Genomic DNA, 27,069 nt, shown 5'->3' with positions numbered 1-27,069 from the left:
AGTTGCCTTCGGTATGGAGAGATGTGTTCATCACGCCTCAAGTTGATAAATGAAGGAAAGATATCAGGGTCGGCGAGATAGTTACATGATGACAGATTACTCTACAAAGGTATAGTCTACAAAGGACTCTACAAAGGAATAGTTCCCAAAAATATTATAAAAGAAAATCTATAGAAAACTGAAGCTAAGAGAAGTTTCAAAAAAGTATTTTAATTTCTATATTTTTTTTGCTTTTGTCTGAATAAATTCAGTATAACTAAAGCCATCCATAATATTTTTTTCGATAAATTGTAGATATAAAATAGAAGTCCAAGTTTTCATTTGAATATTGCTTTGCTGAGTCATATATATGCCAATGTCAATAAAATAAATAACAATAGCCAATTTAGAAAAACTACGCTTACTCTCAGGGTCGTCGAGATCAAATCTTATTAAGACCACTCAAATATCAAGGGCAACAAAATCATTGTTGACCAGTGCGATGATTGTTGAAAAGTGACGCAACAAAACGCAATGTCCTGCCGGAATTCGAACAATTTTCAGTTAGTCGTCCACTTCCAGTAACGAAAAATGAGGCTCTATAATCACGCGTCCTCAGCCCTCGGAGTACAATTTTTGCGGTCACGGAGAACACTCTGGTTCTGTAAGACTGTGTGCCTTTTTGTACGGTCCACTATTTCAAAAATACTTGATTGACTCGAGGAAAATCTCAGATATCCTTTAAGCGTTGTAGGATTAAACCCCGTATTTGAAATGACTCGCTAGAAACATTGAAACTTCGACAAAAAAATTCCGGAATACAAAATTTTCTATAAATAAAAGGAAATTTTGTAAGAAATATAATTATGTAATTTTTTATATTTTGGGTAATAGTTTGAAAAAATTCAGACAAAATAGTGTTACAGTCGGAACTTGAGGACAGGGTCTGACAGACTTTGTGTGTTCTCCGAGGGTTAACTTTGGGGACAAGGCTGTTTCTCCTGAAGTTTAAATTGCGTACAAGATTCTGTTTCGACTTATTGTTAGCATTCGTGCTTAAACATTACACCTATCGTTATACTATTCTGATATTATCGTCAATCATGATTGATTTCAAATCATACACGTTTTCAAACTTGTGTGGCAAATATAGACAGAACTTGACTTAAGCCTTTTGCCAAAATGTACCAGAATGGTGAGGTATAGACCTCCGTTAAGCTAGCACCACCACAACGGAAAAACGAAAAACTAACTATACCTACCACAATTTTAGGCTTATTTTAGGCTAAATAATTACCACAATGTCGTATTTCATGCTCTTCAAAAAACCGCAAAAAACGGTGATGGTGCTAAGTTAACATTAAGCCGGCACCGCCACACCGAAAACTAATGAAGGGGAAAGAATTTCGAAAAAACGATCACGTAGGAATTTTAGGCTCATTTTAGGCTCTTCATACGCACTAGTTCCAAATTTCGTGCTTTCGAAAAGACGAAAAAAAAATAGTATAGGTGCTACGGTAACGTTAAGTTAACACCACCACACCGAAAACTAGGGAAGGGGAAAGAATTTCCAAAGAGCGATCACGCAACGATTCAGGCTCATTTTAGGCTCAACATGTAGAGTGGTCCCAAATTTCTGGCTTTTGAAAAAACCAAATCATACTAGAAATAAAAAAAAATCTAGCTCACATCCTTTCGGGTAGCACGATTTTGAATTCCAGTCTTGTGGATTTTTAATTCCGAAACTGTAATCTATCGAGTCAATGTTATGACTTTTGCGTCAAAAAGAACATCTGTAAAAAGATAAAACCGTATCATCAAAAAGGTATCAGATAACATTTTTTTTTTTTTTTTGTCTTCATTCTTCTCGAAAACATAAAATTCGTGACTGTAGCGTATAATTATCCCTAAATGAGCCTAAAATTCGCGAATAATCACTTATTCGAAAGTTTCCTTCGTTGTTTTTTTACGTGGCGGTACTGACTTGACGTCAATCCAATGCCGATTTGCACTTTTCTTGTAGTTTTCAAAAGCGCAAAATTCGTGACTGTCGTATATAATCAGCCAGAAATGAGCCTAAAATATTCACACAATCACGTTTTCGAAACTCTGCCTCTTTTCCTAGTTTTTGGTATGATTATGCTGGCCTAATGTCAGCTGGCTCAACGCGAGCACTAGCACCGCTTTTTGTAAAAAGTATTTTCAATCTTAAACATTCCTCACGGTAACATTTCACGAGCCTCAAATCAACCTGAATTTGCTGCGTATTCATTTTCTAGGGATTGTTTTCCCTTTCGTAGTTTTAGGTGTGATTGTGTTGGCTTAATGTTAACTTAGCACCACCACCGTTTTTTGCGGTTTTTTGAAGAGCATGAATTTCAGCATTGTGGCATTTAATTAGCCTAAAATGAGCCTAAAATTGTGGTATAGTTAGTTTTTTGATTTTCCGTTGTGTTGGTGCCAGCTTAACGGAGGTGAGGTCATCATAATATTCTGTTCATGATAGTACACTATGACACGCCGTTTTACTATTAAATGTCAGAAAAAAAATTAAGTTAAAATTAAATTACCACAAAAAATCAATATTACATCTGTCACAACATATTAAAGTGTGATAGATTAATTTTATGTATTATTAATGATTGGAAAGAAATTACCAAAAAAATATGTAATCAAAATTGAAAATTATAAAATAAATTGAATTGTGTTTAAAAATATTTTGCGTTTAAATAGTAAAACGGCGTTCCATACTACACGTTATTCTATTGCTCTTCGTATCTCAAGTTCATCAAAAGTTAGCGAAATGTAACATTCAGCTTTCTTGCCAGTACCCCACTCTTCTCGCCACAGTATCAATAACTGGTGCTGGCGTACTCATATAAGCTTATAGTTCAAGAATGATTGCTCACTCAAATCAACCGGCGGTTACTGGCTTGCTCCCTGCTCAGCAGCGGTGATTTGAGATTATTCTGTGAAGGCAAATAAACTTTACAATGTAATCCTATCTAATCCAGAGATGGATTAGATAATAATTTCATGCGATTGTTCATAACAACGTCAGCGCTTCAAAATTGTTTCATAATTGATATTCTTGTGCCACAGATTTTTTTATATGTGCAAAGTTCAGTAACAAATTTGCGATTTGTTTCAAAATGCTTGACGCAAAGTTATCTGTTACAACTTAGAACCCAAATTTTATCAAATGTTCAAAAAATATAAATAAATCTAGTGAAATATAACAACTTTTTTTAGCTTGATAGTAAGCTAGAGGTGAATTTTATCAAAGCTAAGAACATGCAATACTCAAAAATCGCGAATAAACAACTCGGCTATAACGTGAAATTAATGAAATTTTTATAATAACTATAATGGATGCCATGAATATCAATAAAATATTTTAACTTGGATCAACGATCAAGCGGTCGCAGAAGGAACTTGTCCAATCCTTGGTTTTAGAGAACAGCTGACGATGAGCATCATTCAGATTCACCACTTCTATCGATTCTTGACGAGGAATCGTGTAACGCCTCTAATGAAAACGAATTGCACTTACCTTGCTCTTCGCCGGCCATCCTGCTCACTGCACGATCCAAATGCAACTGATGCCGATGCGCTAGCTACGCAGGACGCGCATGCGCAATGCAGCGAAATGAACATAGCGCAGACCCGTGCCGAACGCAAAAGCTAGTCATAGAGTTAAGGGGGGAGCCTACTTTAGAGGCTTCAAAAAATCGATTTTTTTTTTGCATGAATGTCTTCCCAAACTATCCAAGAATGTGTCCCTAAAATTTCAGACGCAAATTCGAAATATTTTCGGAGTTACAGAAGAAATAGTGAGCAAGCATCGAGCAGGTATACGAGCGGTTTTTTGAAGTTTTCAACTAGTTTTTTGAAGAGTCTGAACCAGTTTTTTGAAGTTTTGAACCAGTTTTTTGAAGAGTCTAAAGGGCAACTCTATGGACCAGGAATCGCTGATTAGCATATTAATGCGGTAAGTTCAAGAAAATTACGATTTTTTATGTACGAAAACTTTGACGCACGATTTCTCCGTTTTTCATTTTTACGCTTTTTCCTAATTGGCGGGAAAGATAGGGATAAAACTAAACGTTGTATCGAAACGAGACAAATTGCATTGTACTTGGGATGAAATTCTCTTCTAGTTGAACCTAAAAAACCTTGAGAAAGTTAAGATTAACCCACTTTTTAAACAATCTAAATTGAATTCTTTTCCCAAGAAAAATGAATTTTTTTTTTTTATTTGCGAAAAATTGTTGAATTTTTTTGGTTTAACTAGAAGCTATACTATTGAGAAGTAAAAATTTTTTTGGTTTCTTTGTTTCAGATGGAAATTGCGACCTGCACCTTTCCCGCCGCACGACAAATGCATACTCGAGACGCCTCGGTGAAATGCTTGTACCAGGCATAATATGAGATGTATCCTAATAAAAAAATTCGAGAAGACTGTTGAAATACACAACAATAAACCCTGGAAGTTTCGTTTTAATCGGATATTTCTTTCCTTCTCAAAAAAATCCTCAAAAAAATCCATTTTTTGAAGCCTCTAAAGCAGGCTCCCCCCTTAATCGAAATAAATCGTTGTAGACACCAGACTATGGCTGATGATCAGTATATGTCTGGTTGAAGAATGCTTTCGAGCATATTCTAAAAATTATTTGACGAATTTTGATTAACGTGTTATACGAGTTACAAACTCCGTTATAACTTTCATAAGTTCCAGTTATCTTTGATTTGATTGTGATCAATTTAATCTTTTTCGGAAAACTTCACCCTAGGATGGGTTTTCAGTAATTGAACTTCCAGTACGGAAAATGCACATTCAATACCTACTACCTACGAAATTGGCGTAAATATGCTAATGCTGTGACAAGAATATTATTGTATTTTCTAATTTTGCAAGATTGAGTGTTGCGTAATGAATTTTTCATGAAAAAGTTTTCTGCGTAGAAAAAAAGGCAATTATTGAAAAAAATATTTTTAGTTTCATCAAATCATGGGGAATTCATTCAAAATGGGTTTTCTTCGACGTTTCCGTTCTGGTTATTTGCATCTGTAAAAATAACGACTACGGAATTCTGTTTTTTTATTTGTGAATTGTATATTAGACCCGCGAGAATATCTCAATTACATTGTAAAACCGAGATGCTTGCGAGGTCACAATTTAACAGCTAATGTGATACAAAATTTTAGTGAATTATTCTCAGAGCCGAATCCCGCTAAGCCCAGAGCAAGAGGAAACCCGGGAAAGGGGGCGTTGGATGCTCGCGGTTGAAGAGCCGCATACGCAAAAGGGCGGCTGTAAAAGCTGCCAAGGCCGCGAAGCGCGCTCTCGATGGAGACACCGCTTCTGGCGAGAAAAAAATTGTAATTTAAAATTGCAAGTTTACGTACAACATATCGTATAATAAATAAATTTTCATATTATTCATAACTTTTTAGTGTTTATCGTTGACTGAAAATTGTCCAAACAACCACGAATTACACAAATGAAAGGGCGTCGAGGGCCTGGAGGTTGAAAATTCGACGGACGGAAATTTCTGTTTTAAAAAGCACCGCTTGGTCCATCGGTTCAAGAGGTCCGAAAGGTAGTACCTCTGCGAATGTCGGCGGGGTACAAGCGGAAATGAAGGCGCGGAGATGTGCCGTGAGCAGGGAATGCATGAGTCGAGTGTCTGGCGCCGCTCGCAACCCCCTATCACTTACAATATTCGACAAACTGAATGGTTCATCACTTCCAAGTTTTTTAAGAATTCTTGATTATCGTACTTCCGGAAATAGTGTGTAGTGGTGCCATATACACCCCCTATCAATATTAGGTGGCACATTCACTCGCGTCGATATCAAAAACGGTTTTTTCGCTCTCGAACTTAGGGTTTTCATATCGGATGTACCCGTCCCATTTTTTTTAAATTATCGTACTTCCGGAAATAGTGTGTAGTGTTACCACACGCACCCCCTATCAATATTAGGTGGCACATTGTGACGGGTTTTGAGTCCGCACGAATAATGTGGGGGGGGGGGAGAGACAATTAGAGACGGGGCGGATGTGAAAGGTAAAACTTGGTGTGTGTATTTTTGCAAAAGGGGTCGACTTAAACTAAGAGGTACAAAAGGGTTTTAGACTTGAGCGGGGGCTGATCACGCCTCAGCCCTTAGCGTTACTTAATATTAACTTACAGATACGCGCGCGGGGGGGGGAGTGTGGGAGGTGACGGGGAATATGAGGTCGGAAGGGTTGGTATTGCGAGGGGAGGGTGGTGTAGGGTGACGGGGAGTGTGAGGTAGAAAGGGTTGGTATTGCGAGGGGAGGAGCAGATCGGCGGTAGAATGCAGGCTAACCTGGCGTCGTCGGCGTGGGTGTAGAATGGTGTGCGTGTGACGGTGTGTGTGTGTCGGGGTCTCTTTCTCTCTCTCTCTCTCTCTCTCTCTCTCTTTCTCTCCCTCTTCGTTTCTCGTGGACTTTGCTTCGGCGACGTGGTACTGCCTCGCAGGTCGGGGTCGTAATGCTGCTGGCGCTCGGCTCTGCCGAGCGTCGGGGGGCTTCGGTTATGTTCGGGCCTTTCCCGACGGGACAGGACTCACCCGTTCGGCTCTTCCCCGCGGGTTTGGGGTTTGTTATGACTTGCACTCTAGGTGCAACGTCACAACTCCCCCCCTCCCCACGCGGGGCGAGGCCTATAGGGTGAGCCGGTTTCGGTGACGGATTTTGTGGTCATTTCGTCTGTGTATTCTCCTTTTGTTATTTCTGTTGTTTCTGTGTTGTCTGCTCATGTTGGCGAATGTCTGTAAGATCCTGTCTTCTGTTGTCTGTGGTCTCTCGAATCTAGTGTGTGTCCATTGAGGGGGTGATGCGGGGGGTAGTGTGTGCCGTGGTGTTGGTGTGGGTGTGGGGCGTGTGGTTGTGTGGGGTGTTTGTTTCTTGGTGGGTGGGTGTGTAGTCGTGTGTGTGGCCGTGGTTCGTGTGGTTTGGGTAGCTGTTGGTGGGTGTGTGGCAATTTGTGGTGGGTGTGGTGTGTCTGTGTTAGCTTGTGTGCAGGTTTGCATGTGTTCTGTGTATTTTGTGCTCCGGACCAGCCCGTTGCATTTCGGGCATTGCCTTGGTCCGGAGAGTGTAATTGTGTGTGTGGTCATCGGTGTGTGTGTTTGTGAGTGTCTCTGTGTGGCTGTGGGTGCAGTGGTTGTTATGTGTGTTGTTGTTGTGGTGGTCTGTGTTACCTGTATGTATGTGGTGGGTGTCGGTAGCAGGGTTCGTCGGGTCTCAGTCTGGTGTGTGCCGTCGCGTCCGTATCTGTGTGGGTGTGGGGCCTGTCCTGGTGTTTGCAATAGTGGTGTTCTTTCTGTCTGTGTTGTCGTTGTCGTCGGTCTCGTCAGTCGCAGTGTCATCAGGGCCGGTATTTTTGGTTGCTGCTTTTCCATGATGTGTTTCTGTGGGGTGAATACACATGTTAGTTTATTTTCGAGGTGTGTTATTGGGCGTGGTTCTTTTATTGCTTATTTGATTATGTATATAATTTTAGGTCTTCTATGTGACATTTTCCTATATTTTTACCGCTTTCTGTTGTTAATTCGTATATTGTGGGTGAGACTTTCTTAGTGATTGTGTATGGGCCTATGAATTTTTTACTTAGCTTTGCTGTCGTTCTTTCTGGTCCGGATGAGAGTGTATGGTTCTTTTTTAGTACTCTGTCTCCTTCCTTGAATTGAATGTCTCGTCTTCGTAGGTTGTAGCAGTGTGCTTGTTTTTCGTTTGCTTCTATTAAGTGCCTCTGTACTTCGTCTCTAAGTATTTGTAGTCGTCTCAAGTGGTCTGTCCATCTGTTTGTGTCTTGTAATTCTATTTCACCGTCGTTTTCTAACTGATTTCTTAAACATTGTGTGGGATTTAATTCCCTTCCTAGGTTCAAAAAGGCTGGTGTGTGTTTAGTTGATGTGTGTGTACATGTATTGATTGCGAATTCTAAGTCTTGTAAGTGTATGTCCCATTCTGTGTGGTCGTTGTTTACGTAGGCTTGGATCATTGTTTTAGCGGTTCTGTTGACTCGTTCTACGGGGTTGGCTTGTGCGTGGTATGGGGGGATTGTTGCGTGTCTTATGTTGAATTTTTGTGTCAGTTCGCGTATGAGTTTGTTTATGTATGGTGTGCCGTTATCTGTTAGTAGTATGCGCGGTGTACCCCATCGTGATATTACGTGTGAGTGGAATGTCTGTTCTACTGTTTTGGCGTTTGCTTTGCGTATCGGTATGATTTCCACCCATTTGGTGTATAGGTCTTCGAACACTATGATATATTGGTTTCCTTTTTTTGATAGTGGGAGTGGGCCCATGATGTCGGAGGCTACTACTGTCCACGGTTCTTCGATAATTCTAATGCCCATTAGTCCTGCCGGTCGCGCTTGTGTTGTTTTTGTTCTTTGGCATGTGTCACATTTTTTTATGTAGTTTACTGTGTCTCTGTACATCCCCGGCCAATGATATTTTTTTGCTACTCTTTGGTATGTCTTTTCGATCCCTAAGTGGCCTGCTTGTGTTACGTCGTGGTTTTCGTGTGGTATGTGTGTTATTTTGTCTTTGGGTATGACTAGTTTCCATGGGTTTGTGTCTGGTAGGAGGTTTGAGTGTAGGGGGTTAGGGCGGTGGAAGTATAGTTGATTGTTTCTGATTCGCCACGACTCATTTTTCTCTGGGCGTGTTTGTACTTGTGTTTTCTTGTATGTGTACCACTTGTCTGTCGTGTCTTCTATTGTGTCTATGTGTTCTTCGTCTTCGTGTCGTCTTGAAAGTGCGTCTGGTACGTCGTGCATTGTACCTTTTCGGTGTGTAATGTCAAAGTCGTATTCTAATAGTTCTAATGCCCATCGTGCAAGTCGGCCTGTGGGGTTTTTTAATTCTCTAAGCCACTTCAGTGCGTGGTGATCTGTGATAACTTTGAATTGATATCCTTCCACGTACGGTCTGAATTTTTTAATGGACCAGAGTACCGCCAAACATTCTCTCTCAGTTGTCGAGTATTAACGTTCTGCCTCGCTTAGCGCACGGCTAGCGTAGGCTATGACATGCTCTTCGTTATCGAGAGATTGTGTTAGTACGGCACCTATCCCTGTTCCGCTAGCGTCTGTTTGTAGTGTGAATGTTTGTGTGTAGTCTGGGCATGCGAGTGTGGGTGGTGATGTGAGTGCGTGTTTGATTGTGTTCATTGCGTTTTCTTGTTCTTCCCCCCAGTGCCATTTCTGGTCTTTTTTCAGTAGTCGTGTTAGTGGTTCTGTAATGTGTGCGAAGTTAGGTATGAAGCGTCTGTACCATGATGCCATGCCAATTAGTCTCCGTAGTTGTTTTATTGTTTTTGGGTTTGGGTAGTTTTCTATGGGTTGTGTTTTGTCGGGGTCTATGTGTAGTCCGTGTCTGTCTACTATGTATCCGAGATATTTTACTTGTGCGCATCCGAATTCGCACTTCTCTGGGTTTATTGTTAGTCCCGCGTCTGTAATTCTTTTGAGTATTTGTTCTAGTCTTTGTAAGTGTTCGTCGAATGTTTGTGTTACTATTATTATGTCGTCCAAGTATGCGAATGCATATGGTTCGCATTCTGGGCCTATGAGTCTGTCTAGTAGTCTTTGGAATGTCGCCGGTGCGCCTGTCAGTCCGTATGGCATTCTTTTGAATTGAAATAAGCCCATTCCCGGGACTGTAAAGGCTGTTATGTGTTTACTGTCTTCGTCGAGTGGTATTTGGAAGTATGCTTGGCTTAAGTCGATTTTTGATATGTACTGTGCTGTCCGTAGTTTGTCTAATATTGCTGTCATGTATGGTAGTGGGTATGCGTCTTTTTTTGATACTGAGTTTACTTTTCTAAAGTCTAAACAGAAGCGATATGTGTTATTTGGTTTTTTTATCATAACAATTGGGCTCGACCATTCGCTTTCTGATGGTTCTATCACGTCTTCTCTTAGCATTTTGCCTATTTCTGTGTGGATGGCTTCTCTAATTTTTGGTGATACCATATAGTATCTTTGTTTTATGGGTGTGTGTCCTTGTGTGTCTATTTTGTGTTTAATTAGGTGTGTTAGCCCGAGTTGGCCTGGTAGTGTTGAGATTTTCTGCTGTATTGTCGTCTGTAGTTGTGTGTGTTGTGATTGTGTGAGTTCTTGTATTCCTGCGCATATCTGTGGTTCGGTTTCTTTGTCGGTTTGTGTGTCGTCTGTTGTTTGTGCGTTTGTGGGTATGATTTTTTGATTTGTGATTTGTGTGTTCTGTGGGTTGTCTTTTTGGGGGGTGTTTTCCGGTGGTGTCTTTGTGCTGGGTAGTGTTGGTGTTAGTGGTTTTTGTTTCATGGTTGTTTTTTTTGTGTTTTCGTGTCTTTCTGTTGTTTTCGGGTTCGTTTGTTGTTTCGTTGCTTCTAATTTTTCTGCTGCTTTTGCTTGTTTTGTGTGTGTTTGTGTTGATTGGTGCCGTGTTTATCGTGTTTGATGTGTTTGTATGTATTCTTTGAGTGGTGTTGGTAGTTCTTGTGGTCTAGCTTGCATGTGGTAGTGTGTCTGTGGGTCGTCTATCAGTGACCATGTGTTTTTTCCATGATTTATTAGTATTCCAAATCTTATTAAGTCGCTGTTCCCAATGATACCTTGCGAGCCTAAGTTTGATATTAATCCGAAATTAATTTTTTTTGTTATGTTGCCGAGGCGTATTGGGAGTGTTACTGCTCCTTCTATCGTCACCTGTGTTCCGTTTCCCATTGTAGCTGTTCTGTCGGGTGTGTTGTTTATTTGTGTGTCTGTGTTGTGTAGTATTTGTATTACTTCTGCGCCTAGGTATGAGTGTGTTGCGCCTGTGTCTATTAGTGCGTTAAATTCGTGACCGTGTATTTCGATTCTGATGTAAAACCTACTTTCCGTTCTGTTGTTATCTGTTGTAGGTGCTACTGTCTCGGGTGTGTTTGTGTTGTTTGTGGGGTTGCCCTCCACCCTTGCTGGGTCAACCCTTACTCGTTTCCCTGGTTCTGTGTTTGTGTGCATTGCCATCTAAAGTGTCCGGGTTGGTTGCAGTTGAAGCATCTGCGTGGTGTTGTGCCTGTGTTTGGGTTCATTTGTGTTTGTTGCTGAGTGTAGTGTGGTGAGTTATACGTGATTGCGGGGTATCGAGTCTGTTGCGTGTTTTGGTTTGTTTGGTTTCGTCGTATGTTGTCTGTGAGTGCCGGTGGTATATTTGGTGTTGGGAGTATTGCTGGGCGGGGTTGTGTTTGTGTGTACTTGTACGGGATGTATTGTGTGTGGTGTGTTTGGTGTGTGTAGGCTTCTCGCGGGTGTGTGCAGTTGTTTAATATTGTTTGTCTCGTGTTTTCCCATTCGATATTCGCTTCCCATTCTTTTGCGGCCATTTCCAGTTGGTCGAAGTTCGCGAAGTCGTATGGTTTTATGTATGCCTTGTATTCTATTTTCATGTTTCTGTATGCCAAGTCTAATTGTGTTCGTGGGTGGTATGGTGGTTTTAGTTGTGATAGTAGTGTTCTAAATTGTATTAGGAATTGTGTGATTTTTTGTGTTGGTCCTTGTACGTAATTTCTGATTTTTTGTTCCAGTCTGTCCCTATGTTGTATGTCTTGAAATGCGTGTGTAATGTCTCTTTTGAATTCTTCCAGTGTTCGCCATTTGCCTCTATTTAATCTGTACCAGTTTTTTGCGTCACCTTCGAGTATCGGGCTGAGGTTGTTGATTGATTGTGTATCGTGTATTTCATAACCCGTTCGATAGTCGCGGAGATTTTGTAAAAATTCGTCTATGTCTTCGTTTGTGTTTCCTGAGTATTTTATGTTCCATGTTTGTATTGTTTTCATTGCCATTGCTGGCTGATTCCAGTATGTACTGTTCGGGTTTGGTGTGTGGTTTAGGTGTGTCGTGTTTTGGTTGTTTGTGGGGTGTATTGACTGTGTGCTGTATATGTGTGGGTCTTCGTATTCGTTTCTGTCGCTTGGTAGTGCTCCGAGGTCTATCAGATTTTGTATAAGTCGTGTGTTACGAGTGTTGGTGGCTAAAAATGTGTCTGTTCCCGTGAAGTGTCGGTTCGTTTGACTGGTTGTTACCGTGTTAGTTTGCGTGTGTGTAGGTGTTGGGATTGTATTGTATGTTTGTGTGGGATTTGTTGGTTCTGGGCTTTCTTGATGTTGAATTTGTGTACTATGTAAATTGTGTGTATTCTCTATGATAGCTGCATCGATTATATTTATTGCGTTTGGTGAATTTATCGAGCGTCTTCTATTTATTTCCTGCGGTTGGGTCGGCGTTTGTTGATCTCGTGTCGCGCGCGGCTCGCTCTGTGTCGAGTTGTTTTGGTTGCGTTCGGGTGTGTGTATGTCCATGTGTTCGCGCGCTAGGCCTTGTGGTTCTCTGTGTCCTTGGTCTGCCATTGTGTGTCTCGTGTTTGGTAGTGTGTGTGTTCAACTGTCTTTATTCGAATTTTCGTGACTGTGTAGCTTTGTTTCGTGAGTCTGTGTGTACTTTGTTAGCGTTTATTCCTGTGTTTTGTCTCTTAATTGTTCGTATTTGGGGTAAAAATGTGGGTAATTTACGTTGGGCGCCAATTTGTGACGGGTTTTGAGTCCGCACGAATAATGTGGGGGGGGGGGGGAAGAGACAATTAGAGACGGGGCGGATGTGAAAGGTAAAACTTGGTGTGTGTATTTTTGCAAAAGGGGTCGACTTAAACTAAGAGGTACAAAAGGGTTGTAGACTTGAGCGGGGGCTGATCACGCCTCAGCCCTTAGCGTTACTTAATATTAACTTACAGATACGCGCGCGGGGGGGGGAGTGTGGGAGGTGACGGGGAATATGAGGTCGGAAGGGTTGGTATTGCGAGGGGAGGGTGGTGTAGGGTGACGGGGAGTGTGAGGTAGAAAGGGTTGGTATTGCGAGGGGAGGAGCAGATCGGCGGTAGAATGCAGGCTAACCTGGCGTCGTCGGCGTGGGTGTAGAATGGTGTGCGTGTGACGGTGTGTGTGTGTCGGGGTCTCTTTCTCTCTCTCTCTCTCTCTCTCTCTCTCTTTCTCTCCCTCTTCGTTTCTCGTGGACTTTGCTTCGGCGACGTGGTACTGCCTCGCAGGTCGGGGTCGTAATGCTGCTGGCGCTCGGCTCTGCCGAGCGTCGGGGGGCTTCGGTTATGTTCGGGCCTTTCCCGACGGGACAGGACTCACCCGTTCGGCTCTTCCCCGCAGGTTTGGGGTTTGTTATGACTTGCACTCTAGGTGCAACGTCACAACATTCACTTAGTTCACTAGCACGATTGAAGATATACGATTTGTCCGGTTGGGGTGGTTTTCTGTTCTTAGGGCTCTTTTTGGGGGTGAATTGTGATGTTTGACGCATTTTTTCATCCTTCAAATGTGTAGTTAAGTCTGAGAAATTCCATAATCCCATTTTCAAGAAACCGTTCGACGAACGATCCAAACTTCAACTAGGTCGTAATGATTGATAAAATGCACAGGCATATTACGGAAACGCTGTCCATGACAATTCCATCTCTCAGGGAAACTGCCTGAGGTGTCCCCGTCCGATTTAGTCCATTTGAGGATATGTTATTCTACATGAAAATCTAAGCAGCACGTATTTTTTTTTATCGACGAAAAAACGGTTTAAAGGGGTGAAATCAACCCCCAAAGTTGGGCATCGTCAGTGGTTGTTTCATAGTTTCACATTCTTCCAGTTGGGATACTTAGATGAAACCAATTGGAGAATAATTCCTATGACGAATAATGAAAAATGTATTTTGGCTGGTCACGACAGGGTTGAATAGTTGAACATTATAGGGCTTGAAAGTTGAAAAAATCTCATAACTGAAAAAATGTTGTTTGGATTTTAATGAAATTAATTGCATTTGAAGCAGTAGAAAAAAGTAGGGTATATGTATTTTTGCGTTTTTCGAAATAACGTCATTTAGAGGGTGAACTACCCTTATACGCGTACAGCCGAATTCCCAATAAAATCGCACTATTTTGCTTCAATTCGTCCTATTTAGCATTACAAAGCTCTTTCTAAGCAACAATTTAGGAGCTTCTTTGTTGCAATAAATTTCGGTTGCATTTATAACAAACACCAATCCCACAAATTGCTGAACGGTTTCTGACAGAGTTTCTTTTATGATCGTGAAATCTTCCGGAGCCCGGTATTTAAGTAGTTTGTGAGGTTACTAGAATCGGTTCCAAGCTTACAATTTTGGAATCAACAATCCTAATTTTGTAAATATTTAGGACTTTGGTTATAATTTTTTTCTAAAAGATGGAAAGAAATCGGAAAGGTAACATGGAATGGCTTGTATAGGTACCATTAAAGAAATGAAAGTTATCTGGTGACGGCAGAAGCGCCAAAACAATTACACTTTATTTCGGCGAAGTTCTAATTTTATCTACCTGTTTTGCCACGTATCATGCGAGACATAAGATAAAAATAAATCAGTTTTTCTGGTAGACTGGCGCGTAAAAAACATTGGAAGTAAAAGAATTAAAATAGCTTGTTGTTTAAAGTTGGACCTGAATTTCGGGCGGATAGCCCAATAGATACAGTCGTTATGTGCAGCCGAGCCCAGCCCCCTGACACACGCTGCTAAAAGTGGTTCGCAAAATGTCCCTCGATTTTGCCGCTAATTTCCACCATTAGTGGCGCTAGTAGTTACCTGACGAGCTTGCGCGCGGTCAGCGAGGGCAGCGAGCGCGTGTCAGAAGTCTACTAGCGCCACGTAGAGGAACTAAAAAACGGGGACAAGACGCGTATAGTTTTTTAGTATACGAGCAGTGGTGAGTGTCAGGGGGCTGGCCGAGTCTCAATTGATTTTTTTAATTCTGACCTAGCAATTTTGAAATCATCACATAGTAGATGGTACAAAATTCGAGAAATATGATAATGTCAGATTTGTGAACCGAATATAACGAATGAGGGAAATCGGGACATATTTTATTTCATTAATCCGAACACGTCAGTTTAGCTCCAAGTCTATAGTCTAATTCTCTTTCTCTTTTTCCGGTCTGTTAATTTTTGCGCTATCCGCTGACCGTCAAGTCTACATTGTTGTATACTGATGAATACAAATCGCGACTTACTACGAACCCTGCAATATATTGAATTACAACAATAATCAGTTATTTGCTGTCACATTATTTCCGTATTCGGAGGAATATACATTACACCACTCATTATAAGTACTACAATAATGGTGATCGTCGGAAAAATGATAAAAACGTCAGAACTTCTTGCACGAGGAACTACGAATAATCGCAATATTATCGCATCCTGAAATTTCACAATGTGAGGAACAAGTTCCTCCGAAACCGAAGTCCGCATGATTTTCGCATTTTTCTGGCTCCATTTTTGTGTAACTACTATGAAACCAAAAATACTTGAAAAGGTTGACATATCGTGGAAATGAAAATTGATTGTGAGTCATAGATTGCAATTCAATAATGTTATTTCTCAGATGCAAATTGAGATCATAATTCACCAATAAAACACTGTCAGAGAAATACCTGACAAAATTTTCCCACACCCTAAAATCATAAACGTCAAGGGGTTGAATCTTTCCGGTTGTTCCTTTGGGGACAATTTTCAATGTAACGTCTCTATTCGGACGTGTTGCCTCACGTACAGCTGCCGGGCAGTGGCCACTCCATGAAATCAATAGTACACTTTTTGAACCCACGTTGGGGAAAACATGCTGCAACCAAGTCTTGAAATGTTCTAAAAATATAATAATATGATATTTACCAGTGTACATGCTACTTTTTCATTCTCATAAGCAAATAATTAAGAAACTTATAACCTGTTTATACCTGAAGTAAGTTTACCGGACTTCGATACTTCTATGTACACATTGTCTGGTCAAAGCAATGTCTGTTGCACAATTGGACATTTACGACTAAAAAAAGTGGGGAAAGAAGTATTCCTTCAGCAGATATAGTTAGCTGAATTGTGTAACTGTGTGTAGTAAAAGCAACTGACTGCACTACACATTCCACCTTCTTTTCTCCTTCGACTGCTATAGTTCTTCCAGAATGCATCTCCAATTCGAAACCACTTTGATCTGACTATTCGATAAACCGTACATTTTTATATTTTGCTTCACACCTTGTACAAATTTTTCAGCTTGTTCTCTCAAACTTTCGGCATTTTCAATCGATTTTTTTGGTAATGAATTGATTAATTTTGTACGATACAATACGATGGGCAATTTTGATTGAATTCACCCGAGGTTCAGATGCTTTAGATCGAAAGTTTTCATGGACTATTTCTTTTCGGGCTTGTAGTGCCCACCTTGTTAAATCATGATCATGCACTGGGTAATCCAGCATTGTGAGAGTCATATCGTACCGTGACAAGCCGGACGTGGCGTTTAAGGCAACAATGATGTGGGAAACGAAATTCACTGGAACAAAAGGAGATTCTACGAAAAGACGCCGAACGAACAACAGAATACCTCGTAGTCCTCGTTTTGCTTTCTCATTTTCTTCTTGTAAATACCGTAAAGTGAAAAAGCCGTCTACGAAAGCGAAAACTGCCAAACCGACTTCGACTGATAACCAGAACTAAAGCTACGTAAAACATAAGGAATAACAAATAAACGGTGAGTTGAAGAAGCAGAATAGTTTTATAATTAGATGCAATTGGATAAAAAGAGAAACAAAATATTTTATAGTGAACATTTTATGCATAAAAGGCGTATTTTAAATCTTGCGAACGAATGGATGGATGAATGAATGATTTTTAACGATTTATATTTATAATTTTATTTATACAATTATACACCTCTAATTCAATTATTTGATAAGAGAACGAATATCTTTTTTTTTAATTCTCATGTATTTATGATTTATAATAAAATTAACGATTTACTATTAATATCACACAAATCAATAATTCATTCAATATATAATATATAATAATATAGGTAATATATGTAATAATATATAATAATATATGGAAATTATCAAATCAAATCATCACAGCATCAACAGCGGATTTGAAGTTCCGCCATGTCTCGTCACAAATTCTAGCTATTTTTTCCTTGTATGTTCCGCCCCTATTTGAATAATGCGCCCGGCGACTTAATTGGCGAATAGATTTTACTTTTTTGAACTTCTGGCGGACACTTTCAATGTTCAAATTTTGTTCGCCAGACCTCCAGTCAACTGCTCTTGACTTGTATTCATATCACAAGTTTTCGTCATTGCTAGTGCATGCATTTGGAGGCGATTTTGGTTCATAAATTGCAAGTGCCCATTCTTCATCCTCTGCTATTTCCATTTCTAAATTTTTATACGGTTCTGCAAAGTACAGGCAACTTTCTTGCTCTATCTCAACGCCAGTGTATTGTGTATTTTTTTATTGCATTTAACAATATCGTTTCAAAATGATTTTTCAACTCTATTTCCTCATTACTTATGGGCGTTTGAACAATATTCATCGCTTGAAATATTGTCACAAGTAACTGCATAACGTTAAAAGGATTGATCTTCGTCTTTGTTATGGAAAAGCAATGATGCACTTTTAAATTCTCAATTACATATAAACCACAAACAACTCATGAAAACACATCACTGCCGCTTTGAGAATTTGAACTGAAAGCTGATAGCACACAATGACTGCAGTTATTGAACTGGCCGCCCGAAATTCAGGTCCAAGTTTAAACAGCTACGAGAGCGGTGGGGACAAGCTATTTTGATTTTTTTACCTCCAATGTTTTTTACGCACCAGTCTACCAGAAAAACTAATTTATTTTTAACTTATGCCTGGCATGATACGTCGCAATAGGCACATAAAATTATAACTTCGCTGAAATAAAATCTAATTGTTTTGGTGCTTCTGCCGTCACAACATAACTTTCATTTCTTCAATGGTATACAATCCATTCCACGTTAACTTTCCGATTTCTTTCGATATTTGGGAATAAAATAAAAACTAAAGTCCTTAATATTTACAACAGTAGCCATGTTGATTCAAAAATTGTAAGCTCGGAATCGATTCCAGTAACCTCACAAACTACTAAAATACCGGGCTCCGGAAGATTTCACGATTGTAAAAGAAACTCTGTCCGAAACCGTTCAGTAATTTATGGGATTGGTATTTGTTATAAATGCAACCGAAATTTATTGCACCGAAGAAGCTCCTAAATTGTTGCTTAGAAAGAGCTTTGTAATGCTAAATAGGACGAATTGAAGCAAAATAGTGCGATTTTAATGGGAATTCGGCTGTACGCGTGTAAGGGTAGTTCACCCCCTAAGTGACGTTATTTCGAGAAATGCAAAAACCATATCCCCTACTTTTTTCTACTGTTTCTAATTCAATTAATTTCATTAAAATACGAACAACAGTTTTTCAGTTATAAGATTTTTTTAACTTTCAAGCCCTATAATTTTCGACTATTCAATCCCGTCGTAACCGGCCAAAATGCATTTTTCATTATTCGTCATAGGAATTATTCTCCAATTGGTTTCATCCAAATATCTCAACTGGAAGTAGGTATGTAAAACTATGAAACAACTACTGAGAATGCCGAACCTTGGGGGTTGATTTCACCCCTTTAAACCGTTTCTCCATCGACAAAAAAACACATGCTGCTTAGGTTTTTGATGAAGATAACATATTCTTAAATTGTGACGATATTATGAGTTCAAAAGTGCCCGCGAAATTTTGCTAAGCACAGCCATCTCACTTTAGGCGTCAGGCGGGAAAAACGGCTCAGAATTTGAACGAATCTACGGGAAGACGCCCAACCAACCGGTTTATAATTTCCCGTAGTGATTGTTTAATCATTGTTAACACCAATTCAAATTAAATTAACACATCGAAATCGCCAGTAATATCCGTACGCATCCTAACGTGTGAGTCAAGAATAAAAAACAAAACGAAGTCACGAGATCCAAGGCATCATCAATTTTTACAAACTTTTTCGCATTACGGAATCGCCGCAAAGAAAACTTAAGAAGACCGTGGATTCCAAATTTCATCGAAAGACTCTCAAAATCACCTGGACAATTACACGACGGAGCTGCTGCCAAGTATAAAGCAAAGAGATGAGTGATTTTTAATTTATTTATGACTTATCAACTTTTTTCATTATCATCATAGACAATTTTATATCCCAGTATGTGTTAATTTGGGCGTATTTTGTTTTAATTTATTTGTGAATGTTTAAATGAATGTGTAATTTTAATTTTTTGACGATGGACAGGATTTAAAGAGTTTTTATATGTTATTTATATTTTATTTACATTTCATTTATATTTCAGTTATATTTCATTTACATTTTATTTATATGTTATTTATATTTTATGTATATTTAATTTATTCAATTGATAGTCGAAGTCGTATTTATTATCGTTCTCGTCATTTTTTTTGTAAGCCTGTCCATTTATTTCATTTATTTTTTTTAATTGACCAACGACTCAAATTCTTACCCATCCCCTTATTTACATTTGTTTTTGACCTCCCAGACTAATCTCAATATAGGCAATAACAACAACAAGAAACAATTATTTATAAAATGTACGAAGTTGGATGGGGACAGCTCAAGCAGTTTCCTTGTCAGAAGCATATCCAGTGGGGAGTACTGCTCTCGAAAGCAACTCTCAAGACTTATTTTCACGTGGACAAGCACCTTTACGATCAATAATACGGTGTCTAAATCAAAATCCTTGGATGTGCGTTTTCATCAAAGAAGACTTTTGTAGAAAAAAAAGTTTTTTCTTCACACAGATACCTTAACGATGTTTTTCTGCACTGTTTGGTAATGGGATACGTTACGCGCGCTCAACTGACTTTGAAAATGATACTTTCCAAGCTAGTGTTATAACATAGTACATTACTAACTAACAATAATAGTGAAAGAAGCGGCTACTAGTGTTGGTTTGCTAAGGCTGGTAATCACACAAGTGAAATCACATTTTTCCCGTCTTACACATGATATTCTATTTCTTCTCGTTTCGGAAATTCGCCCATTGTTCTTGTGAAGCGGACGCAAGTGATTGCAGTTTTCATGTGCACTTTACGAGTTGGCGGATATACAACTTAGCGTTCGATTAAACGGTAAAACTGGTACAAAGTTATATGTTCGGCCGATCACACATGCGCGTGAAAATAGCAGTTTTACACCTGCTTCACATACACGAAACGGCATTTCTCGTTTTCCGATTTTCGTGTTCATACTTTTAAATCGTGACTGAGATGAGTTGTAAGAATACTGAAATATCTTTTATTAGAGAATTGGTTCAATTTTCCAAAGTTTGTATCTTTAGTTTTCCTTCACGTGACTAGCAATTCCCGAAATGAAACGATGAAAAAAAAATGAAATTTCAAATTGATGCTCATTAAAGAGGTTCGGCAACATACGCAACGAAAGAGAAAACCGTTACAACCTCATATGCGATTTGAAATATGATTGATTGTTCCGTTGAAATTCCATATTTGAATTTTTAGCACTGTCTGATATCAAAAACAAAAATATGTCATGTCCCTTTTGTAGAAAACTCTGCTATTTTTAAATTGTGGATGAATTTCAGATAGATCTTTAGAAACAACCAAATACACACATTATCCATACAAAAACTTTTTCTTCGACGTTCAGCTACTAACATAATTATGTATGCAATTCCATCAAGAAACTTGGGAATTTTCCGTGAGAATCGCATATTCTCAGAGTAAAACGATTAAAGAATTACCATTGGAACATACCGAAAATACCTTTATTATCTTGACTTTTTGTCTCCGAAATCTCAATTTAAATTGAATCACACGTTTTTTGATAATTTCAGTCCGACTACTCAATCATAGATACCTACTTTGGAGCCTATAAAACGATATTTCTAATGGTTACAACCTTACGTTGCCAAACACACGATATGTGACAAAGGATACTCTTAGTTTACCATATATTTTAAATACAATCGAGAAAACCATTGCCATTCTCGGAATGAAAATACAGAATTATGAAATAGTTACTACTTTATATTTAAAATACATTTGTGGGTGCATTTCATCTAACTTTATCCAAGGCCTATTACATGGATAATTCCACGACATACATTTATAAGCAAACAGCTGAATTAAGTGAACCATTGACAAAACAACAGATTGATTGTTATACACTCACAGTAACATGGCACAGACACAGCACTGGAAATTCCGAACTCTAGAAGTTCTTGTTCGCAGTATATTGGAGAATTCAGTATAGTTAGGCGAGTCTGTGGGCCGAGTTAACGGCGTCCTTTCCGTAATGACCATTTCAAGTTTTAGTTAATTTCAATACTCTTCTGTTTCATCAGCTCAGAAACAATAACAAGGCTGCAACAAAATATTGGTATTATATTACTCCACATCAATTCCAAATTCCTGTGCACAATTTTAATTCGAAATTTAGAGAAAATTATCACATTAGCGCTCCAAATCCTCAGCATGCCTTTGCCAGTAATTTTTGGAGATTTGTAAACAATCGCCAAGACAAAATAATTGTAACAATGATTGGGTATCACATTGTTATGATCGTATTAGAAGTAGTCTTGTTCGATCGAGTTCTGATATTAGTTTTATTCCCGACTCAAAAATAATGCTCACTTTTTGACCTGAAAAGCGCTGAGAAAGTGGTATATTACTTCCTTTTCACTGCTTTCACACATCTGTGATAGAAAAATGAGCACTTTTCTCCCGCGTTTGCAGGAAATATGATCATTTTCTCGTCTCACTCAGACGTCACAGTCGAATAAAACCCCGAAATCGCTGCCATAAATCGGGAACGCATTCAATTCGGGTGAAAGTCTGTACTTGGGGGTATTTGGGGTCGCTTATTATTAATCCAAAGTCAAACATTTCAAAAACAAAATGACGAGTCAAAAATGATGGACATATGTGGTGGAATGATGTCAGATTCCTTAGGTAATGGATATAGAAGGGTTCTCGAGGATATTGATTGCACACATGAGGTCAACATTCACCAGAATTTTATTTGTTCAGAAAATGGCCAATAATTTATTTGGAAATACTTCAGAGAAATTAATACGTATAATAAAAAAAAAATATTGTTAGGAAACAATTTTTTTGTCAGATTCCTCGTCGTCGAATTCAGAATCAGTTTCTACTGTAGATGGACTTTTTATTGAAGGTGGGAGTAACAATTCCACAGCTTCTGTAGATAAATTACGCAATTTATTCTGAGGCACCTTACGGATATTGGAAATCTACAGATTAGATGTTACCATGAGCCGATTCCAAACATCTTCCATTGGTTTGTATCTCGAACACTTTCGTGACAAGTTTCTTCACATACTTTTGATGTCCTTGCTCCGAGCTTCTTGAGCATCTTCCGATAGTTGGCTGATTGGTAACAATGCATGAACTATTGTTTGCGGACCATGGATGAGAGTTTGTGCGCTGAGGTAGGCATATAATACTACGGGTGAGGTTTGACAATTAGGCATGCAGTTTCTACCGGATATTCTTGAAATTTTTAAGGATTAATCTTATGATCATTCGAAATACCTTTCAGTATTGCGTAACAGTGTGTGATTAATTTTTCGTTGACTTCCATTATCATAGCAGATCGACTTGAATTTTCGAAAAAGCGCCGAGCCGCGTTCTCATCATTAATGCTGCCGAATCCAGGCTCCGGAAAATCCACGATTAGTCATAATTTCGTACGAAAAACTTTTCGAACAACCCTCTTGCTCTCTTGTACAATCCGCTTTTCTTCCTTAGTACATGCTTGCCATTTTTTGATTTTCAATTTCTGACTTTTCTTTGATGAAGAGCATCGATGTTATAACAATCTTTGAATGTAGCTCCACATAAGTAATAACGTTGAGCAGAACTCGTTGATGTCAATGCGTTGCAAACTTTCCCATTGATCATTGTTAATATCATTTTAAATTCGACTGAGATTTCAATATGATTTGGAATAGTTCCGCAAGGAACAAGTACCTTCATCTGGTTTGGTTCCGTGTTTTTGTGCAGAAATTATAATCTTAGTGGTCTACAGAATCGAGAAGACGAAGGCCCAACGTTCTTTCAAATCACAATTTTGGCATTCGATTTACAATCGACAGATACGAGTTGTAATGATACAACTGGAGTGCAGAGCACACTTGAATCCGAAATGCTGTCATCTTGAAACTTCTGCTTATATTCACTTTGTCCAGAGCTTCCATCGCAACCCCACTTGCAGATAAGGGACATCTTTTTAACATTTTCGTCAGCAATACTGGAAATAACTTCGCGTCGAAGTAATATAATACGCTAAACTGTATGGTCCAGTAAAGCCTATAACTGAACTTCTGCTTTGCTTTCTGTAATAGTAATAGCCATACGGGGTGGATAACACAGTTTTTTTGCTTCTGCTACTTTGGACTAAGGAGAAACCATACGGCAATGCTGTCCAATACTCAGCGATCTCGGTGCTTGGTAGTCACTCTTCGACAATTTACGGTTCACCAAATAAGAAAATACAGCATCTGCAGATAATGTAACTTCGGGTTTTATTTCCAAAGTTTTTCGGTACTTCAAAGCTCTTGTTGGACTTGTCAGCGTTGCATTTTTCACGACTTCCGCAGCATCCAGTTGTCCTGCAGATCGAAGGCTCTTTTGAACGGCATACGCTAACCCACTCGTAGTCAACGTTGCACGGACTTCGTCGGTTTTCCTCCGTTTCGATCTTTCACTTAATGATTCCAACTCCACAAAAGGGCGACCATCTGGAGCGGTCGCGGTCAGTGCAGGTGTCTCCTGAGAAGGAGCAGGTACGGAAAAGGACACGTGCACATTGAGCCATATCGCATATTTCACGTGAAAATCATTTTCATGCCTATTGACTGTTTACCACTATCCTCTCATTGTGTGAAACAACGTTGAAAAGGACTGTTCGCGCTCGAATCTCGCGGTCCCGCTCGGGCCCTGCGACGTTGAGGGTTCTCAGCCGCGTGGCAGCGGTTTCTGTGCGGAAGCGGGGTCTGCCGGAGGCGCGCGCCATGCTCTTGGCGGACGTCTGCTTCGTTAGTGGGGGTATAGCGTGAGTTAGTTAGGATCGAGTGCTGGAATAGGTAGGACGTGTTGTGAAGCTTTTCCTTCTGCCCGTGCGTTGCGAGTACATCATCATTTTCCGCGTTCGTTCATATGCGTCGATTTTCTTCCGTTCCGCGTAGTTTCAAGGTTCGCGCGTGTCTAGATTTGATTTATGGGAATGCGGGCCATCCTCTGGTGATTGGAGGTACCCGTTCCCGGGGCGAGCGTCGACGCAACGATAGATCTGTAGCCCGAGCATTTCAGCGTTGGATTCCCAAGATGTCGGGACCGCTGTTTGCAGGGTTACGGGCCATCTCGGACGCTCCCCGTTACCCTGCTTCCACGTGACCGTCGGAAGTTGCGGCGTTTTATTTATTTATTTACGTACTTGAAACTTGTGGTTTTTATGCATTCACCCTCTCACTCACTTATCCCATCCCGATTAGCGTTAGAAAAGAATACTTGATAAGTGATTAAACCAGGACTGCTTCATATCGCCCAGTATAGGCACCAAATGTCCACTCTTCTTGGAAATTTTCGCTGAGAGGTGTTCGAGTAGAGCGACAAGTGTGTACTTTAGACGCCCTTTCACCATAACGAAAACCGCCTTCCGTGTATACAGTAAAACGTCGTCGATACCCGATTCTGTAATCAAGCCACGGGTAATATAAAACTGATTTGCATATGAAAACTTGAAATATTGAACGTAAACTATGTTGGATAAAGTACCATCAACTCATGTAATAAATTGAATTTTTCCTTAAAATACATAAAATTAGTACATAAATATTTAAGATATTGTAAATGAACAAAAATAAATTTCAATTTTATCAAATCATGAGTAACATTTATCAAAAACAATATGAATCCAGAATAACTGCACTACTTTGTTACGGACACCCTATGTACGCTAAGGCCAGTATTAGTTTCCTATTGTACGTACTAAACATCTGCCCGTGCGGGGTAGCGCGCTTCGTCCTCGCTCAAGCTATGTTCATACAGCCAGAACCACATTTTCCCGCAGGATACCGCTGGCACTTTGGGGGTGTTTCCGATAGCTGATAGACTCACCTAAAGACCTCAACTTGGATAGCTGGCCGATAGTGGACGATAATATACTTTTTGTCCATTTGAAAGTCGAAGTCTCGTAAATCATATCGTTATCGCTAGGGTACCGCACACGACCGTATTTTAGGCAGATAAACATGACTTTTCAATTTAACTAATACATAAATATTTTTTACATACCTCCAGGAGTAGAATCTATTTTGAAGAATCAAAATCGGATTCACTATTGAGATATGGAATTTCGAGGATTGGTGTTTTTGCTCAGTATTCTCGCACAGCACGTGCGCTTTGTACGAAGGCTGACTGAACTAAGGGAGTGAGCTACGTATAAAATGGACCACCTTACCCTTCCAGCTTTAAATGCACCAATCATTTCTGTACACAGCCCACTGATCAAAATTCCCCGAATTCAATTTTCACTTTTTCGATTTATAGCTACGATTTCGGGGTTTCATCCCACTCTCCGGACAGTAAACCGAGCCGCGGGAATAATCGTCGACTTCACTTCCTTGTTACATAATGTACTAATTTGTGGCCTATGGTTGTGTAGGAAAACTATTGGCGTTGACCAAAAATGACGTTCTCCAACTTCCAAGAATGATAATGCTTTTGGGCCTTTACTATCCGTAAGACCGGGTATTAGAAAGATGGCGGTCTGTCAAATGGCAGGCGTACTACATCAAATTCGTTTGTAAAAGACGTAAAATGCCGTAAAATATAGTGTTTTTACAGCATATCAGGCATAAACGTTTGTAAATGGAGTGTCTCATAATTTTGCTGTCGCAGAAATCGTTGGATCGAGAAAACATCCTGAACTGAACTAGGAAATACGTTCTAGCAATCACTTGGAAGTGTTGGAGTACTTATGTAAGCTAGTATTACGTAATCTATTTATGATCATTAGGGGTGTACGGATACTGAAATTCTTTGGGTCGGGTCGGGTTGGGTACCCAAAAATTTCGGGTACCCAAAAATCTCGAGTCTGTCGAAAAACTGTCGGGTTTGCCGAAAGTTGCAGAATTTTCGAAAATTTTGCCATGAGTCTCTCGGAGATTTTGTTTTTCCCAAAGATTTCGGGATTCCCGACCATTAGTGGATTACCCGAAGACTTCGGATTACTCAAAGATTTCGGGATTGCCAAAAAACCTGACCCGATGCAAACGCGACCCAAACCCGAGTTCGAGTACTCGAAATTTCGGGTACCCGCACACTCCTAATGATCATCCATATTATATGCACCATCATCATAATTGACATACGTAGGCTGGCCAGAGGATATTTCAATGGCGTTCAGAATCATATTGACGTCAAAGATGCGTACTTTCTCATACCCGTAGCAGAACGAAGCTGTAAATGGCTTCGGTTGTTCTAAGGAAGGCTATACAAGTTTACATGTCTTCCTTTCGGCCTATCATGGACCCTACATATATTCACATAAATCATAAAACCAATCGTGACCAAATTGAGAAAAAAAAAGGTGGACTTCATCGATTTACCTTGATGATATCCTATGGATGAAAAATACTTCTGAAAAATGCTCGGAAAACATACTTCGAACAATAAAGATGCTTTCTTCCCTAGAAATGATCAGTAACTACAAAAAGAGTCAATTTTTCCTGAGCTCTAATTGTCAGTATTTGGGATTTATTGGAGATTCAGAGTCAATAAAAATCAAATTATCGAGATAGAAGAAGCCTAAACTATTATACCTCATAGATGAATTCTGGTATAGGTGAATTAGCGTACGCAGAAATAGAGCCGAATATTGCAAATTGATGAAGAGAGGAAAAGTAAAAGTGCAGGCATCAAACAATCAAAACATAAACTAAAAAGTGATAATACCAAACCACATAAAACCCAAATTACATTGGTGTTATCCGCCACGCAATTCGAAGAAATACCTTCACTCTAGCAATTTATACTGATGCTTCCACATCAGGTTGAATGCTCATTGACAAGGAAAAAATACGGGAGGATTTTTGAAAGA

The 27,069-nt window shown here is 39.5% G+C and overlaps 1 protein-coding gene across 1 annotated transcript in view; it reads right to left on the bottom strand.

The window, feature by feature from the left end:
• The window catches only part of LOC124222690 (peroxidase), a 105,584-nt gene that overhangs the window by 65,623 nt on the left and 12,892 nt on the right, over positions 1 to 27,069 (bottom strand). The window contains exon 2 of the mRNA XM_046633919.2: positions 21,118 to 21,308. Within this exon, the coding sequence (XP_046489875.1) occupies positions 21,118 to 21,248 (131 nt within the window). The 5' untranslated portion in view covers positions 21,249 to 21,308. The remainder of the gene's footprint in view (positions 1 to 21,117; positions 21,309 to 27,069) is intronic.

Source organism: Neodiprion pinetum, chromosome 7, assembly GCF_021155775.2.
Source record: "Neodiprion pinetum isolate iyNeoPine1 chromosome 7, iyNeoPine1.2, whole genome shotgun sequence".
Classification (NCBI taxonomy): domain Eukaryota; kingdom Metazoa; phylum Arthropoda; class Insecta; order Hymenoptera; family Diprionidae; genus Neodiprion; species Neodiprion pinetum.
This window is presented reverse-complemented; position numbering and strand designations above follow the sequence as displayed.